General features: G+C 38.3%; 1 protein-coding gene and 2 long non-coding RNA genes across 4 annotated transcripts; 2 read left to right on the top strand and 1 right to left on the bottom strand.

The window, feature by feature from the left end:
* Positions 1-5,926: 5,926 nt before the first annotated feature.
* On the bottom strand, positions 5,927-6,619 carry LOC139354261 (uncharacterized). Its single transcript, XR_011605406.1, has 2 exons — positions 6,447-6,619; positions 5,927-6,371 (listed from the first exon to the last, which is right to left on the bottom strand). It is a non-coding gene; the product is annotated as an uncharacterized lncRNA (long non-coding RNA).
* An 8,550-nt stretch (positions 6,620-15,169) lies between these two features.
* Positions 15,170-16,816, top strand: LOC139354036 (uncharacterized). Its single transcript, XR_011605137.1, has 3 exons — positions 15,170-16,206; positions 16,318-16,551; positions 16,609-16,816. It is a non-coding gene; the product is annotated as an uncharacterized lncRNA (long non-coding RNA).
* A 584-nt stretch (positions 16,817-17,400) lies between these two features.
* LOC139354035 (ribosomal RNA-processing protein 7 homolog A-like) lies at positions 17,401-18,554 on the top strand. 2 transcript variants are annotated; one of them, XM_070998276.1, is made up of 2 exons: positions 17,401-17,551; positions 17,607-18,554. In XM_070998276.1, the coding sequence occupies exons 1-2, from the start codon at positions 17,527-17,529 to the stop codon at positions 18,380-18,382; spliced, it is 801 nt and encodes a 266-aa protein (XP_070854377.1). In that variant the 5' UTR covers positions 17,401-17,526; the 3' UTR covers positions 18,383-18,554. The 2 variants fall into 2 exon arrangements, with proteins under 2 accessions (XP_070854377.1, XP_070854378.1); XM_070998277.1 differs by having other exon boundaries at positions 17,411-17,547.

The raw sequence follows: 18,554 nt of genomic DNA, 5'->3' as shown, positions 1-18,554 counted from the left end.
GCAACACAGCTGAGATTGTTTTCAAAAATGTGTTTATAAATTCCATAAGTGGAACTGTTTCGCGGGCTGGATAACTTGCACACATCAGCAAAACGCTGACTATTCACGACTACAAACGTCGCTCAGAGGGTTCTTGCAATTGCACACACAACTACAAGGCTGATACTCGCCGCTGAAAGGTTTATAGTACTCTATAAAATTGTACCAATTCACTTAAACACAAAATATATAATTATATTATGCCAGAGGCATGCGACTTATTCAACGGCTGGTGGGAAGACTATTCCTCTTTAATTGTACAACATGATTCGCATGATTCGATTGTTTAAATTTATTTCAATGCATGTTTGAATGCTTCCAATGTTTTTCTCTTATTTTCACTTGTTCTCCAATTGTACTATTTGAGGCTATTGGTCACCTTAGCTTCGATTGACTCGATTAACACATTTATATTTCATCATTACTCTTTCCGAAGTATGCTATGGGTAACTACGCCTCTGAACGGTTGGCTCCTACAGCTGCACAATTTTCAGGAGCATGGGCTTGATCCTTTCCACGTTCTTTGATGACAATAGCGGCGGTGGTCCGAAACATAAGATTTCTTCAAGCTGCTATTTGTGCCCTCCTCAGGGACTGTTCGACAGGGTGCTTGGTCCTGGTGGCAGAAGACTCCGTGGACGACTTAACCTGGAAAAGTCGCCTTTCCTGGGAGCTGCCGGCTTTCGTCAGCAAGAAACCCAAATGGATTCTCTCTCTTTCTCTTACTGTCTAAGGTCTTTTATACCAGACTAGAGCTTCTACTTGGCTGCCGGTATGGATCGGATTAACTAGGTGTTCCCTCCTTGGACTACTGTTTCTTGACATCTGCTATCTTGGGAGTCAACGGTCGGCTGTTGCACTTTGCCAGCTACCGGAGTATGGTTACCAGTTTGTCGATCGTGGCCGTTGTTAAGGCCACGCGACCCGTGAATTGCCGAATTGAATTTTCTTCTGCCTTTACCAATCTGAATCTGGTTAGTTAATTGCACCCCTCCTACCGAGTCAAGATTCGTCGTTGTTTCTCTATGTGCATCTTTCTATGTGGAGGGCGTACGTAAGACTTTTTTCTCGTTCTAAGAAGTCCCACTAAATCTTGTTTTGCTCTTAACTTTTGAACAGTCCATCGGATTTAAGCAAATGAGGAGTTATTCGACCCGTTTTGAGCATTTATCCCAAACGGCCCCAACAGATCAAATTTTCTAAATTTTCACTTTTACACTTTCACCGCTCTTTCCCCCAAACCAACTGATTTTCTTAAGTTTTTGGTATGCAATCCTTTAAGTTTTTTCCATAAATCATCTTAAATATTGACGTACTTTAAACTTAGATTTAAAAAGCCTAAATAGCATTCTCTTTTAATAACTGAAACTGATTGCACAAAGTCTTCTTCCCACCCCTTTACATGATTTATTTTGTTTTAGCTTCGCTGTTGCCGCGTGGCACTGCTCCTACACAAGTTTTATTCCTTAAGTAAAAACACAAAATGAATTTTTTTTAAATGTTAATATTAAAATGTGTTAAATATTTAAATTAGTATTAACGGACTAAATTTCTATAACTAAATTAAAAAATTACATTGTAATATTATGGTAATATATGGTCGTCAGACAAGTTTTAGCGTTAGGGGAGGCGTCTCACTCCGATAAAAAAAAATATAATTTGTTAAAAAATAAAAAAATATTTTAAGAGTAGAGGTTTCAGAGAAATAAATACAAAGAAAGATAATCGGATAGCTATAGCTTGAGATACATGTGTTTAAATATAGGGCTTTTCCAAATTTTGGAGGTTTCAGGAAAATTAAAGATGTGAAAAAATAAACTCTTTCTACCTGTTACTTACTTTCCGACGAATCTAGTATACTGTTTTCTCCACTGTAACGGGTATAAAAATAAAAAAAACTACTATCGAAAAAAATGTTAGTAGCATTTTCGTCTAGCACTAACAGAGTTTTCCATCAATCGTCCAGAGCTCGTTGGAGACCGTATTACTGGTGGCTTTGCTAAAATGGTTCTTATATTGGTGCAACTGAATCAAGTTTTTTTTGACCAGAACCCACTTTCTTTGCGAGCACACGTCCGATAAGAAATCCATGTAGGTAGCAAAAATCCCTCTCGGCTTGCTCCTACCCAATGGGCATCTTTAGTAAATCTCCTCCAGCATTTCCACTCTTACGCTGCTTCCTGCAGGGTATGTATATACCAGAAATCGTAACTGTTATAAGATTTATTTTAAAAAATGACTTTACAAATAATATAATATTTTTTTATCATAATCGAGTAGTGAATTTGTCCGTCTTGAAGTCAAAATTTTGAAAAGATTTGTTTCTGTTTGTAGTCAGTCCAACTCCAAGTTGGGGAGAAAGGATCTGGATTGTGGCTGAGATTCCGGCCGCGCCAGCATTGAGTCTCCGATGAGGAAGTGCGCGGGGGTGAGCACTTCGAGATCGTCCGCGTCAGCTGTGAGAGGGCAAAGCGGCCTTGAGTTGAGACACGCTTCTATGCTTACGAGCACCGTGGACAACTCTTCGTAGGTAAGCTGTCGATTCGCAATGACTCTCTGTATATGGTGTTTAACTGACTTTACATTGGCCTCCCAAATCCCACCGAAGTTAGGTGACAGAGGAGGATTGAAGTGCCACGTTGTGCGCAGCGACGCAAGCCTTGGGGGCGATGAGCTTCTCGTAATCCGTTTGAAGCTGCCCGTACACCGTCTTCATCACATTGTCTGCACCAACAAAGTTGGTACCGTTGTCACTGTAAAGTTGTTGAACCATTCCTCGTCGCCCGGTGAACCAGTCCAGAGCCAGTAAAAAATGCTCGGTGGTGAGACCAGTCAACGCCTCCAAATGCACCGCCTTTGTTGCGAGACAAATGGAAAAGGCGATGTGTTCCTTGTAAAAGCTTGTGCCTCGTAGAGGCGCTGCTTTAATCTCTATCGCGCCTGTATAGTCGACACCGTAGCCGTAGTAGTTGGTCGCGTTCTGAAGCAGCCAACGCCTTTCAGTATAACGCTTCGAACTGATTGCCTTCCTGTACGCACCTCCGTGTAGCGTTAAATAGTGCGAGTGACCTATTACTTATTCTGTGAAATTATGGGAACTCGGCAGGATTATTGGATGACGACGAAAGCCTGGACAGGAACTTAGACACTTAGTCATAGTAAGCCACCTTACCAATTTGATGGCTAATACCGCTCCACATAACTCTATATAAGGTATAGTTAAGGGCTCCGCGGAAGTAACCTTTGATTCAGGGATGAATAGCACCTTCCTTCCTGATGCTCTACCCTAAGGTACACAGCAGCTGCATAAGATGTAGAAGATCCATCGCAAAACGCATGCATCTGAACTGAGGATATTGAAGATGGGGTGTAATGGATCCACCGATCTATGCTTATCTAGCCGATCCTCAGCAAGTTGTCTCGAAATACTCGCCATCGCTCTGCAGTATTATCAGGAACCGCATCGTCCCAGTCCAGAACCATCTGCGTGCCATTTGCATGCATTGTCTTGGCCGTGATAACCTCCTTCAATATTAACTTTCCCGAGATGATGATGGGCGCAATGAGACCCAGCGGGTCAAACAACCTTGCTATACTGGATAAGATCATCCTCTTGGCGGAGCTGACTGGAATCTCGAAGTTGATCTGGAACTTAAAACAGTCCTTATTTGGAAGCCCATACATTCTTAAAGCCTTTATAGGATCTGTAGTGTCCCAACTTAACAGGGTCTGACTGCAATGGTACTCTGACGGAATCGAAAGCAAAAGTCTCGAATCCTTGCTGGACCACTTCCGCAACTCCAAGCGCGCGGATTTTATAGCACCCGATACTTGAAACCGTTTATCCTCAGCGTCTTCTATTGTATGTCCTCCAGAAAGAATGTCGTCTACATATATTTCGTTCATCAGCAGCCAGCTGTTGAATAAATTTGATAGCCGTGATCGGCGCTGAAGCCGTCCCAAAGGTAAATGTCGATAATGCATAAACGTTGATGGCTCCATCCGCCGCCCGCCATAAAATAAAATACAGCGAGACATCTTCTGTATATCCGCCGTGAAATCAAAACGACATTTCCGCCAATTGAGTATAACCGATGACATAGCGTTCTGCAAAATGGGTCCGGTACAAAGTATGTCGTTCAATGATCTCCCGTTACTTGTCCCTGAGGAGGCGTCGAAAACGATTCATTGTTTGGTCGAATGGAGTTCCTTTTTGAAGACCGCATGGTGCAGATGTGCGATTCACTAAACTGCTCTCACTGCCCAAAGCAGGCGCTATTTGCTCAAGCGAAAAGTACTCTTCGATCTCCTCCACATATTTGTCCCACCGATCCGGAAGGTTCGACAAACGCCGTTCCAATTGGATAAATCGACTCAGCGCCATTTTTTAAGATCTCCCCAAAACTATTGCTGGATCCAAATATATGTTAAAGGGAAATAGTACCACGGAGCGGTCATCCGATCGACGCACATGAGTTTCCTGGAAAAATGTTTCGCAACAGAGATCCTCCTCCGTTTCTGTAGAGCGATCAGGAACCAACTCGACTTCGCAGAATCGCTTGATTGAATGATTCCGTGTCCAAAGTTACTCGATGACAGCATAATTCGGAAGATTTTGTAACTCCTTCTGCTCGTCCAGATAGTATCCAACCAAAACGAGTATTTTGAGCTATGAGCTCGTCAGGCAATCCAATCTTCGTATCTGGCAGCATAATTTGTGCCAACAGGTCCACTCCCAAGATGAGATCAACTCTTTTCGATCGCTAATAATTTGGATCTGCCAACGGGAGCCCTTGGATGCGATTCTATCGCTGCGGCGAAAAGCTGAGACTGGGGAGGCAGGATGTTACGGAATTGAGCACATATGCGGAATTAACATCCAATGAAAAATGGGAATTGATGTTGTTTTCAAAATTGACCGTATACTTGCAACTAAGACCGCACCTTGACCTACACCAAAAATGGATGCTCTGGCGGCAGATCGTTTCAAATGAAGGGACTGAACAACGTGATCAGATACTATGGTTGCCTCAGATCCTTGATCGACGAGAGCGTTTATTACTGCTTGCAGGCCGTTGGTCGGGTTTCGTACCACAAGACGAGCCGTAGCGAGAAGTACTTTTTCGAGGAAAGGTTGGATGACGTCGCCGAATCACATCTGTAAGATGCGTGTGAATTCTGCTCCAACGTTGAATGTATGTTGTATGTAGACACTGTTTCCCTGAATGCCGGCGTCAAAAACTGCGGTGTTGGCGGCCGGGCAGGACGCGATTGAGCGTGGTTCGAAAGCTGGTATGATGGCGCTGACGGCAAATTTGACAGCTTTGGTTGCTGGTGCTGCGAGACAGGGCATGCGACTTACTCAAGCAATTGACACATAATTTAGCCCTGCTGACTTTATCCTTGCGCTTGTAACAGTCCAGCGCCAAGATTTGAACGCCTTGAGTGCTCCTGTGTATTATGGTTGAACCTGGCCAGCATTGGAGTCATACGACGATCTTCGATTCTCAATCGCATCCATTATGACTAGTCGATCGTTCAGAAATGATTCAAAATCCCTATAAGATAGGGAGCAGCTTCGATGTTACGTAATGCGCCAACCAATGCTGCGATTCCCCTTCCAAGGCTTGAACGCGGCGGAAGCTAAGCAAACACTCTGCATTTAGCATCGACCAAATAGAATCGGTATTTCCCTTTTGCAATCTGGGCAACGCATAGATTGCGTTCATATGGTGTGAGAAAACGAGTCGAGGATTGTTGTACCTTTTGATCATCATTCCCCAAGCCACTGCATAGTTAACATCTGTGAGCTGCATTTGACGATTGTTATTATCACAACTGATTGGCAACGACTCCTTGAGAAAGTGCAATCTTTGGACATTGTTCAGATTATTGTTGTTGTGCATTAGGTTTGTGAAGGGATAGTAGTAGCCTGGCCAGTCCACACACGCATCCGAAAACTTAGGCACCGTCATTTGCGGCATGTTTGCTCGCAACTCCGGGTCGGCGTTCCCGGCTGCTGCTGTCGGCGTAGCATTTTCTGGTCCAAGCTTGTCGAAGTCTTCGGCGAGAGCGTAATAGGCGTCCATATAATCTGATTGGAAATTCTTCGTGGCGTAGCTTGAATCATCAAGTCCATCCAAATTAACGATCACCGGGTGCGTCTCCCGAAAAGCGTTCCGTAACTCCTCCACTTGGTCCAGCCATTTTTTGAGATAAATTTTAGTTTTCCACGCCTTCGAATCTTTCCTTAAGTTCTGTAATGTAGACCTAAGGGCTTGGTGACGATCTGATTGCCAATTCACCAATTTGTCCAAGTCTGAAACATCAGACTCAGGTTTCATGTTGAAAAGTGTAAGATTAGAAAAATCGGTAATACTTGTCTCGCAAACCACTTTGTAACTCACTCAGTTTTGCATACCAGAACCACACCACAAAGAGGAAGCCAAGAGAATAGGGCGCCTTGCAAAGTCCGAGTTGCCATTATAGCGCTTATGTATCGATGTCTTCTTTTCCACTGCTTCGTTGAGCCGGCGTGTCGATTCTAAAAAACCTTTTCAAAGAAAAGATCACAAGTAACGGGCGTACAAAAATTAGTTATTTATAGCTGTTGTTCCGCTAAACTAGCAGGTTATAATTTCCATGTTTAAGATCCTTTTAATATTTCCAAGACCTTAAAATAGAGTTTGAATACGCACAAAAAAAGTTCACTGCTCGGAAGCGTTAGTTGTGCTGAACTGGTAAATGTGCCCATTTTTGTTCATTAATAACTTTCAAACGTGACTTTTTACAACAATGTGTTGCATGTCAAAAGTTAAAGATTCTTAACGGCTATTTAGTCTACATTTTAAAGTGAAATTCTTGGTTTAATAATCGCTAACACCTTTTTCCACCGGTCCGGCATCTTTGTCAGCTGAGATTGATAAAATGCATGAATTCGGCCGTGTCGCATAAACGGTACATTTACGGTTATTTCACGCTTTTAAGAAATTATGAAACCCTTAGCATAAACAAAGTAATTGTCGGACTTGACCGACAGGAATCAATACCACAGCGGGGCAAATCCGCACAATAGTTAAAGTGCTGGAGGAGATCCACTAGACAATCCCAGTGGGAAGGAATATGGGACATTGCTCGATCTACGACGAGCTCTCCATTGAGGAACCACCGGACTCCACCTCCACCAGCTACTTGACAACTAAAGCGGAGATGGACGACGCGCCGGCTTCTATAGGGAGGACAAAATAAGGTCGACCGCTAAGGACTCTTCTTTTTAAAATTGCTAGACTTGATTTGTTTTCTGTTTGGGAACAAGCCCAGCTACTTGACAGTAATACCATGCCACATGCAAGTTGTCCAACCCGTGAAACGGTTCCACTTATGGAATTTATAAACAAATTTTTGAATTCAATCTCAGCTATGTTACCCTTGCCTTCAGCGACATTGCCTTTGCCTTTGTTTAAGATTCTGCCTTTGCCTTTGCCATTCACTTCGAGGGCCGCGCTTGACCGTTCTGCTAAGATAAATAAACCAATCGTAAAGTAAACACAAGCTTCCGTTCGAAGCCCAAACTTTTACGATCAAAGCCCACAGTATTGCGTTCTAAGTTCAGAACATATTGCGTTCCGATTTTCAATCAAATTGCATCGGTCAGCATAATTTCATTTCACAACGAGATGCGACAGTTTCAGCATAAGCTTTTATTTTAAACAAAAATTAAAGTTCTGGAAGCTTAAGAAAAGGAAAGCTTCTGGCCGAGGTTCGTTGGATAATTTTTTAGAATTAAGATTCAGTCCTATTTTATCCGAGACCGCGATCGGTTCACAATTTTCAAAAAGTGTCTTGTATAAATTGATTTTAAGAATAAAGGTTTATCACCCAAGTTTTAAAAATAAAAAATAAATTTTTTTAATTCATCTATTAACGACGAATTTAATTGGCGCCCAACGTGGGGCCGCGTTAAATAAAAAGTTCCAAAAATTATTTAGTGAAAAATAAGTTAAATATAAACGGAGCTCGCGCGGCCAACAACTCAACATTTCTAGTGGAGAAATTAAAAAATCCACCAAACATCACAACAAAGTGACAGTGGTCGTTAAACATAATTAAATGGAAATTAAAAAATGAAATAATCCATTTAAAGGTGAACTTTAAAAAAAAAGGTGGACCGAAATCTTAAATAAAAAAAATACAAGAACACAAAATAAAGCAAAACCAGAAACGCACTAAACAAAAACAGTTAAACAAACCAGCTCTTACAACAACAACAACAAAATCACAACTCGCTGAAACAGGAAAAATTAAAGAAGGAAGGAAGGGCATTCTATTGCCCATCATTTCTACTGAACTCAGGAAGGAAGATCAACCCACAACCTCACAGAAGGAAGACCCCATCGGGACAGTCTCGTGAGAAATTAATTTTCAATAAAAAAAAAATTAAAAATTATAATCTAAGATCAGGGAACTTAAAAAAAAATATAATAATATAAGATTTAAACATTGATAGAAAGTAAGATAGATTCACGATTTAATAAAAAATATTAAACAATCTGGAAGATTTAATAAATAGCTTTGGTGAAATAAATCTAACCATGGCAACCGGAGGTTCAGCACCAAATTTTTCTGCAGGTAGTATAGCCACAGCAGGCGGCTTAACAGTGGAATTAATAAATAGATTGATAAATGTTCAATTAAATGAAGTGAGCAGGAAAATAGAAGGTTTAGAAGGAAAGTTTGCCACAGATGCAAACACTGTGGAGGATTATAAAATACAAATAATCGACCCAACTATAAAATGCGATACAACACTTGAAGTGGTAAAATCTTTACCAAAATTCACGGGGGAACCAACACAATATGTAGGTGGGAGGGAAGCCGCAGAAACTGTAATGAGTCTCTATAAAATTCAAAGTGAACAATATTTTATCGCCTTAACAATTTTACGAAATAAAATTTTGGGAGCTGCCAGATGCTCTTACCACTGTTTTAAACTTTCGAGCAATCTTATCTAGATTGGACTTTGTATATAGCGATAAACGACCAATACATATTCTCGAGTCAGAACTAAGTATCCTCAGGCAGGGACGAATGACAGTTACAGAATACTATAATGAAGTCAATAAAAAAATGACACTACTAATAAACAAAACCATAATGACATACGGAAAGGACAGCGTAATTGCCAAAGAAACAAACAAAACAATAAGGAGCAATGCTTTACGAAGTTTTATATCTGGGCTAAATGGATCTATCTCAGAAACCCTTTTCTCATCAAATCCACCAGATTTACCCAATGCTTTGGCAAAGGTCCAAGAACTAGAATCAAACAATTTCCGTGCTCAATTTGCAAACAGGTTTAATGGATTTAAAAATAAAAATAAATATCAGGGAAACAACTTACGATTTGATCAAAAAAGACAGAACAATAATACTAATAAAACGGGAAATTATTGGAGTAATAACCAGAATTATAATTGGCCACAAAAGGGAAATTTTTGGCAAAACGATAATCATAATAATAATCAAAAGCAACAAGCCGTCGAGCCAAAGGATGTTGATCCATCGATTCAACTCCAGAATAAACCTAGTTACAATCGACAGTCGAACAATAATTGGCAGGCAAATAATAATCGAGGTAGATACAATAATAATTATTATCAATATAATAATCGATCAAATAACTATCGCGCTAATCAAAATAAAGAGCAAACTCAAGCTCAGAAAAGGGAACCAGATGGAACAGTAAATCAGCCAGCTAATAAAGTAACCAGATTAAATAATATCAACGAAGTCATTTTTTAGACCAGACCCCTACAGGGGAATGCCTTATTTAAATAGGACAGACCGAAAAACCAAGAAGCAGTTAAAGATTTTAATAGATACAGGAGCCACTGCTTGTTATATAAAAAAGGGAATTTTCGAAAACAAAAATGAGTTATCAATATACAAAAAGGTAACTACAGTTCATGGGTATTCAATTATTAGGTATTACCATATTATAAATATATTTGAAACAAGACAATTATTTTATAAAATCGAAGGATTAGAATCTGACCTGCTAATTGGATTTAATTTATTAAGAACAAGGGAGAGCGCTATAGTCGAGTACCTCGACTATCATATACCCGTTACTCAGCTAAATGGAGATATGCAAGGAGCAAAGCGATATTAAAATGCGCCACCTACCGGCGGTATACAGATTTAAGCGTTATGGGCGTTAGAGTGGGCGTGGCAAATTTTTTTTTTGGATCAATCGATAGGTATTGTCGAGACCAATACATTTCAGTTAAAATTTTTTATCTAGCATGAAAATTGTGGGCGTCACAGGGTTTTGCGGTTTGTGGGCGTTAAAGTGGGCGTGGCAAACTTTTTTTTGGGTCAATCGATAGGTATTGATGAGAACATTACATTTCAGTTAAAATTTTCTATCTAGCATCAAAACTGTAGGAGCCACAGTTTTGGGCGGTTTGTGGGCGTTAGAGTGGGCGTGGCAGTCTACTGAAACAAACTTGCGCTGCGTAGGAAGCTCAGGAATCTGCACGCCAAATCTCAATAGCCTAGCTCCCATAGTTTCCGAGATCTCAGCGTTCATCCGGACAGACGGACAGACGGACAGACGGACATGGCTAGATCGACTCGGCTAGTGATCCTGATCAAGAATATATATACTTTATGGGGTCGGAAACGCTTCCTTCTGCCTGTTACATACTTTCCGACGAATCTAGTATACCCTTTTACTCTACGAGTAACGGGTATAAAAATTGGAGCTATAATAAATATAGAAAAGGGAGTCTTGGAATATAAAGGGAAAACAGAAAATTTAAAATATTATGATAATGAGGAAAAAATTGAAATAAGTTTAATTGAAGAAAATAATATTCTTCCGTTAAAAGAATTTATTATAAAAAAATATTTTGATGAAAAAAATAGCGAAAACACAGATTCTTATTTGTGGAAAATAGTGAAAAAAGCTTGGGAATTCAAAATCCTGAGAGTGCCGACGAAGTAAATACCGTCAATAAAAATACAAATATCTTGGGAATTCAAAATCCTGAGAGTGCCGACGAAGTAAATACCGTCAATAAAAATACAAATATCTTGGGAATTCAAAATCCTGAGAGTGGCGACGAAGTAAATACCGTCAATAAAAATACAAATATCTTGGGAATTCAAAATCCTGAGAGTGCCGACGAAGTAATTACCGTCAAAAATCAAATAAATAAAAATCGTTTGAAATATAAAAATTTCAAGCCCGCCGTCGTTGAGTTATCCGACAAACAACAGATAAACAATATAGGTACTGATCAATTAGACGGACTAAAGGAAAAAATAGTTCTCTATATTGAAAAAGAGCATTCAAAGATAAATATGCAAATTCATTTTAGAACAGACAATATACGGGAAACAATATCCGTACGGTTTTTCTGTCACCGACTTTGTGAACAGCGAAATCAGTAGAATGTTAGCAGAGGAAATTATAAGGCCTAGTCGAAGCCCTTATAATTCACCAGTTCTGGTAGTACCAAAGAAAGGAGAAAATCAAGACGGAAGCCGTAAATTAAGACTCGTCATTGACTATAAAAAATTAAATGAAAATACCATACCTGACAGGTACCCAATGCAAGACCCATCAGTAATTCTATCTAATTTGGGAAAAGCAAGATATTTTTCAACAATAGATTTAGAATCAGGTTTTCATCAGATATTAATGAAAGAATCTGATGTAGAAAAAACATCCTTTTCAATAAATAATGGTAAATACGAATTTTTAAGAATGCCATTCAGACTAACAAATGCACCAAGAATTTTTCAGAGAGCAATGGACGACATCCTAAGAGAACAAATAGGGAAAACATGTCATGTCTACATGGACGACATTATAATATTCTCAAACTCGATTGAACAACATTATAAAGACTTAAACAAAATTATAAATATATTATTAAAGGCAAACATGACAATCTCTTTAGAAAAATCAAAGTTTTTTAAACGCGAAACCAGTTTTCTAGGATACATCGTATCTTATAACGTCATCAAGACAGACCCAGAAAAAATTGACACCATAATTAAATATCCGCTTCCAAATAATATTCGGGAACTAAGAAGTTTCTTAGGCCTTACGGGCTATTATAGAAAATTTGTTTTAAATTACGCCTCTATAGCCAAACCTCTAACAAAATATCTTGGAGGTCATAATGGCAAAATTTCAAAAAAAATGTCAACAAAAATTTTAATTCAGCTGGATGACCCAGCTATTAATGCTTTTAACGAGCTGAAAGAAAATCTCATTGCTCAAGTAGAATTAGTTCAACCGGATTATAATAAAAAATGTACCCTGACCACCGACGCTTCGGACGTCGCAATTGGTGCAGTATTATCTCAAGAAGGTAAACCAATTACTTTTATTTCAAAAACCTTGACTAAAACGGAACAAGTTTATGCAACTAATAAGAAGGAACTTTTAGCCATAGTATGGGCTCTTAAAAATCTAAGAAACTACTTATACGGAGTGATTGGAATTGAAATCCAAACCGATCATCAACCATTATCTTTCGCAATCTCTGATAAAAATCCTAATATTGAAATGAAACGCTGGTACTCCTTCATAGAAAGTTTCACTCCTAAAGTCATTTCTAAGCCAGGTACAACTAATGTAGTTGCAGACGCCTTATCAAGAATTCAGATCAACAACTTAACTGACAGTAACGAATCGGTCTCAGATCAAAACACTCAGCATTCAGCAGACAGTAGTTTTGAGAATGTTATACAAGAAACCCGTAAACCCTTAAACCAGTTTAAGCAACAATTGCTATTAGCAACGGGGAGGTATACAATACATGAGACGATTAATATATTCGAAAATACCAGAAATATAATAGAATTTAACACTCCCGAAAATTTGATATCAATCATAAGAGAATATATTCCTCCTAATTTAACGGTAGGTATTCATTGTACTTTAGAGGACTTTTATAGAATTCAAAAACCACTTAAAGGTAATTTTGTGAATAAATTTTTGTATACAAAAATATTTGTAAAAGATTTAGAAACTCCTGAGGACAGAGCACTTATAATCGAAGAAACACATTGCAGAGCACACAGGGGACTTGACGAAAATTATAAACAAATCAGTAGATTGTATTATTGGCCAAACTTACTAACAAAATTAAAAGAATATGTAAAAAATTGTAAAATTTGCAATGAAAACAACTATAACAGACACCCAACTAAAATTCCAATTGGAGAAGCCCCAATCCCGAGTAAGGAAGGCGAAAATTTACACATCGACATATATTACGCGCAAAGTCTAACTTTCATAACTTGTATTGACGCTTACTCAACATTTTTAGTAGTAAAAGAAATCCAAAATAAATTAAATATCGAAAACAAAGTAATGGAACTTCTTCAACAATTTCCACAAGCCAAAGTAATAATGACAGTACCTCAAACGGACAAGTTGAAAGGGCACATTCTACACTAACAGAATTAGCTCGATGCATTAAAGAAGAATTTAATCTAACCGACTATTCCGAAATAGTAATAAGAGCCGCTCAAGAATATAATCAGAGCATTCACTCTACAACGAACCAAAAACCTTTTGACGTACTATATAATAAAATAGAGCACGATAACATTCCTCAAATTTTAAAAAATACACAAGAGAAAATGTTAGAAACACATAATGAAAACAGAAAAGAAAAAGTATATCATGTAGGACAGGTAATTTATGAAAAGAAACACGGGGAAAGAAATAAACTTAAAACTAGATATAAAAAACAAGTAGTTAAAGAAAATTACCTAACAAAATAATAATCAACAATAGAAATAGAATTATTCACAAAGAGAATATAAAATTCTAAAAATTTATGTTACTTTTTTTTTCCTTTTCCAGAAAATGTTTTATCAGGTGCTCATACTACACCTTATTTTATTAACAAAATCAGAAATAATAGACTATAGAAGTCACGAGTATCTTTTATTCAAGGACAATAAAGACGTATTGACGTACGATTCATACGCAGAATTATTCCACGTAACTAACTTAAGTTTTTATAAAGAAATAATAAAATTGGAATCAGAAAATATAAAAAGGGATACTAATAAAAGGTCACAATGGGAAATTAAATATGACATAGAAGCAATCGAATTAATTTTATCCCAATTAATATCAACTAGGTCAAAAAGGGGGATAAATGAGATAGGCACTGTGTGGAAATGGTTAGCTGGAGCTCCGGATCATGATGATTTTATTAAAATACAGAATAAAATCGATGAATTAATTGAAAATAATAATAAGCAATTTATTATCAATTCCAAACTGTTTAAAGAAATAGAATCTCTTTCTGATGATTTTAAAAATGTTTTTATTGATCAAGATTTACCACTGCGAAAACATCGCTTACGATTATTAACATTTGATCTGCAAAATTTAATTGACACAATCACACTAGCAAAAATTGACGTTTTTAATACCAAAATATTAAACAATGATGACATCATGGAAATATTAAAACATGAACAAAAACCAGTAATTATCGCTGACCTAATGGACATCTCTGTTTTTAAAATCGCACTGCATAAAGAACTTGTAATAATTTATATAAAATACCCAATAATAAAAAACAGATGCGAAATATATTACGCTAGAGCGATTTCCCAAATCGATGGGGAACTAGTATTAAGCATTCAAGTCGCGAAATGCGCAAATATGTTTTATGAAATGTCTAACTTTAAGAACGAACTTTTTAATAATTATTGCACTTTAAATAATGAAAAAACTTGTTTTACCCGCTTATTAAATGGCGAGAAACCCACTTGTAAAAAAATAAGAGAGAAAAATAACAAATTAGACATCATACAAGATGGTGCCATTAAATGGTAACAATATTGTGAACAACTCTCATTTAAACGGTTCATTTTTGATAACATTTAATGGTACAACCGAAATTAATAATATTTCTTATACCAATTTGGAAAACAAAATTCTTTACTACTTAACTACGAACCACTTCAAAAATTATGAAATATCCGATTACATATTATCAAATAACTCAGAACTTTCTTTAGATAATATAAACATTTTAAATCCTTTCATTAAAATTAATAATACCAAAATACCACTTACCTTTATATTATTAATTTTAATCATTATATATTTGATTTTTTTACTTATTATAAAATACAAAAATGTCATATTATTTGTAACCAAAAAACAACGGCCAGAACCAGAAAAATCTATTAACCAAGAAAATTTTTTAACAGAATTAAGAGATCAATTAAATGAATTTCATATTGAATCGGGACGATCCATTTTAGAATGGGGAGAGTTATCCAAAACGTGAAACGGTTCCACTTATGGAATTTATAAACAAATTTTTGAATTCAATCTCAGCTATGTTACCCTTGCCTTCAGCGACATTGCCTTTGCCTTTGTTTAAGATTCTGCCTTTGCCTTTGCCATTCACTTCGAGGGCCGCGCTTGACCGTTCTGCTAAGATAAATAAACCAATCGTAAAGTAAACACAAGCTTCCGTTCGAAGCCCAAACTTTTCCGTTCAAAGCCCACAGTATTGCGTTCTAAGTTCAGAACATATTGCGTTCCGATTTTCAATCAAATTGCATCGGTCAGCATAATTTCATTTCACAACGAGATGCGACAGTTTCAGCATAAGCTTTTATTTTAAACAAAAATTAAAGTTCTGGAAGCTTAAGAAAAGGAAAGCTTCTGGCCGAAGTTCATTGGATAATTTTTTAGAATTAAGATTCAGTCCTATTTTATCCGAGACCGCGATCGGTTCACAATTTTCAAAAAGTGTCTTGTATAAATTGATTTTAAGAATAAAGGCTTATCACCCAAGTTTTAAAAAAAAAATAAATTTTTTTAATTCATCTATTAACGACGAATTTAAATTGCATTGCGGGTGGACTTTAAAAACTTCGGTCCTACTACAAAGTATAAAATTTTTCGACTAGTGAACCTCGCGCTCACTTCTATGGTTAGTTCGCGGCTTTCGTCAATGTGAGTACTAGGCTTAAAGTAGCATAAGTACCTATAACCAAGTACTCACATCGAAGAAAACCGCGAGCTTACAATAGGAGTGAACGAGAGGCAAATTCGCGGCTAAAGCTTTTCGTCGGGTCTGCTTTTCAGCTCGGTACTTAGATGAGGTAAGGAAATACCAGAAAAAATACCAGACTTAGCGAGTGAATTTCGATGAACGCCGTTAGCCGCGGCCCAAACAATAAGAAATTTAATATTTGCCGGTGGTTGTGCAACAGCAGTGTGGACTTAAAAAAATAAAAATGGAAGGAAGACTCCAAAAACGCCTGCAGCAGGTCAGTGCAGATGAAAAAGGACGCCTAATCCAAGCTGAAGCAAGATTACAACAGGGCAAGTCCGTGGAATAGTTGAAGTGCTGGATAAGATCCACTAGAGAATACCACTGGTAAAGAACATGCCGAGTGGGACCTCGCTCCCATCGACACCCTGCCAAGCGTCTCCTCACAAATAAAGTAAGTTCTGGCCAAACAAATTTGGTTACGTTTTACTAATAGAAGTATCATTATTAGCAGAACCACCAGAACAGTCTCCGACGAGCTCTCCATTGGCGAACCACAGTAATCAATCTCCACCAGGTACTTGGCTGCTAAATCGGAGATGGAGGATTCACTGGCCTCCATAGGGAGAAGGAACTGGGTTGCAGATGGCGAAGTATCCGTGAGACGAGAAGGAAGCTTAAAACAACTAATTTTTATAAATAAAACCATCCGTTGAACATTCTAATTATTTTTATTTATATATCTTTGTTCACCTGCAGACTCTTCTTTTTTATAATTGATCCAATTGATATGTTTTCCGTTTGACAACAAGCTTAGCTGCTTGACATAAGACCATGCTACATGCAGTGCGGGTGAGCCTTGAAAGCTTCGGTCACACTATAAAGAATAAGATATTTCGACTAGTGAAACTCTTAGCCGATCTGAATACCAGGCTTATGCCACTAATGTCCGTTAAATTAGCATCGGCGAGTTAGCAACGAAAGTGGATTGAAGAAATTTGGAACATGGGGCTCTTTTTAAATTTTCTTGCAATCTGGCTGGGGACGAAATCGAAATAACTAATATGTAGAATTGTTAAGCAAAAAAGGTCAAACGATCCAGATGGGTTGGGGCAAATCAGAGGCCTCCTAATGTTTCAAAAATACATTTGAATTTTTGTTAAACTTGCTCGTCAAAATTAAAACCATAGATTTTGAGAACATCAAGTGTTTTTTTGCACGGCCACACCGGCCAGCATTAATTTCTTGTCTCCAAATAGCAAGAAAACTAAAACATAATATGAACACCCATGTTCCAAGTTCCACCATTCCACTTTCCTTGCTAACTCGCCGACGCTAGTTTGACGGACATCTTTAATAGTACATTTCCCCAGGCGAAAGAAGCATCGGTCACATTGGCTTTAAACGTTTATACAATACAAAACGCAAAATGGCAAAACAGGAGGGCTATGTAGGTAAATACTAAAAAATTGGCAGTTTCTGATGTTGCTAATGAGTACTCAACCTTAGTGGTTCCTCTACGCACCAAGCCCAATTCCAAAAGCAGCCACAGCGTCTTCATGCGGGAGCACTTTATTCATCTGATGGATCCCAACAAACCCAAGGGTCGCACACTCTTCCTGCTCAATGTTCCGCCTTACGTGGCGGAAGACAGCCTGAACACGGTCTTCAGTCGGGCGGGAAGCATTCAGGCCGTAGAGTTCGCCGTTAGGCCGGGAAAAGAGGAGACTACCAAATGGTACGAGAGCACCGGGGAAACGTTCTCCTACGCTCGCCCGTTCTTTATCTTTAAGGTAGCCTACATTGTGTTTGAGAAGGCCAGCAGCATCAACAAGGCCCTGGCCTTGGGAAGCATTGACCTCTTCAATACCAGCGGGGAGTGCATTTTCAAAACAGGCATGGAGCTCTGGCATGAGGAGTACGATAAAAACTACCTTTTGGAGGCTTACAAGGCGAAGGTACAGATCAGGAAATACATGGCCGGTTACGACAAAAGGGAGCGAGCTGCGTCGGAGGCGGCCAAGAGCGGGAAATCTGATGCCGACGGATGGGTCACCGTAGGCAACGAGGGACGCAACGCTGGCTTTAAGCAAAAGGCCTCTCTGATGGGACGCCTGGAACAAAAGGTGCCCACGGAAAACAAGTCCAAGGAATTGAAGAACTTTTACACCTTTCAGATCCGCGAGAGTAAGATGCAGAATATCATGGAGATTCGTAAAAAGTTCGAGGAGGACAAGCGAAAGATTGAGCTGCTTAAACAGTCGCGTCGCTTTAAACCGTTTTAGTCAGTAAAACTAGGTTAAGAATCGAATAAACATATATATGGTACCAGACCCAAACTGAAAAATCCAGCCAGCATGACCGCACGTAAATCGTCATAAATTTGTTTTGCCATTGACACTACCGCGACCAAGTTCTGACCACGACAAAATAAAAGTGAAATGTCATATCTTATAA

This window comes from Drosophila suzukii (assembly GCF_043229965.1).
Source record: "Drosophila suzukii chromosome 2 unlocalized genomic scaffold, CBGP_Dsuzu_IsoJpt1.0 scf_2c, whole genome shotgun sequence".
Lineage (NCBI taxonomy): Eukaryota > Metazoa > Arthropoda > Insecta > Diptera > Drosophilidae > Drosophila > Drosophila suzukii.
This window is presented reverse-complemented; position numbering and strand designations above follow the sequence as displayed.

Excerpts from the sequence above, each read along its gene's own strand:
- LOC139354035 (XM_070998276.1), top strand. The coding sequence starts at position 17,527 with ATGGCAAAACAGGAGGGCTATGTAG. Across the intron at positions 17,552-17,606 it reads AAAACAGGAGGGCTATGTAG|TGGTTCCTCTACGCACCAAG; the intron begins GTAAATACTAAA and ends ACTCAACCTTAG.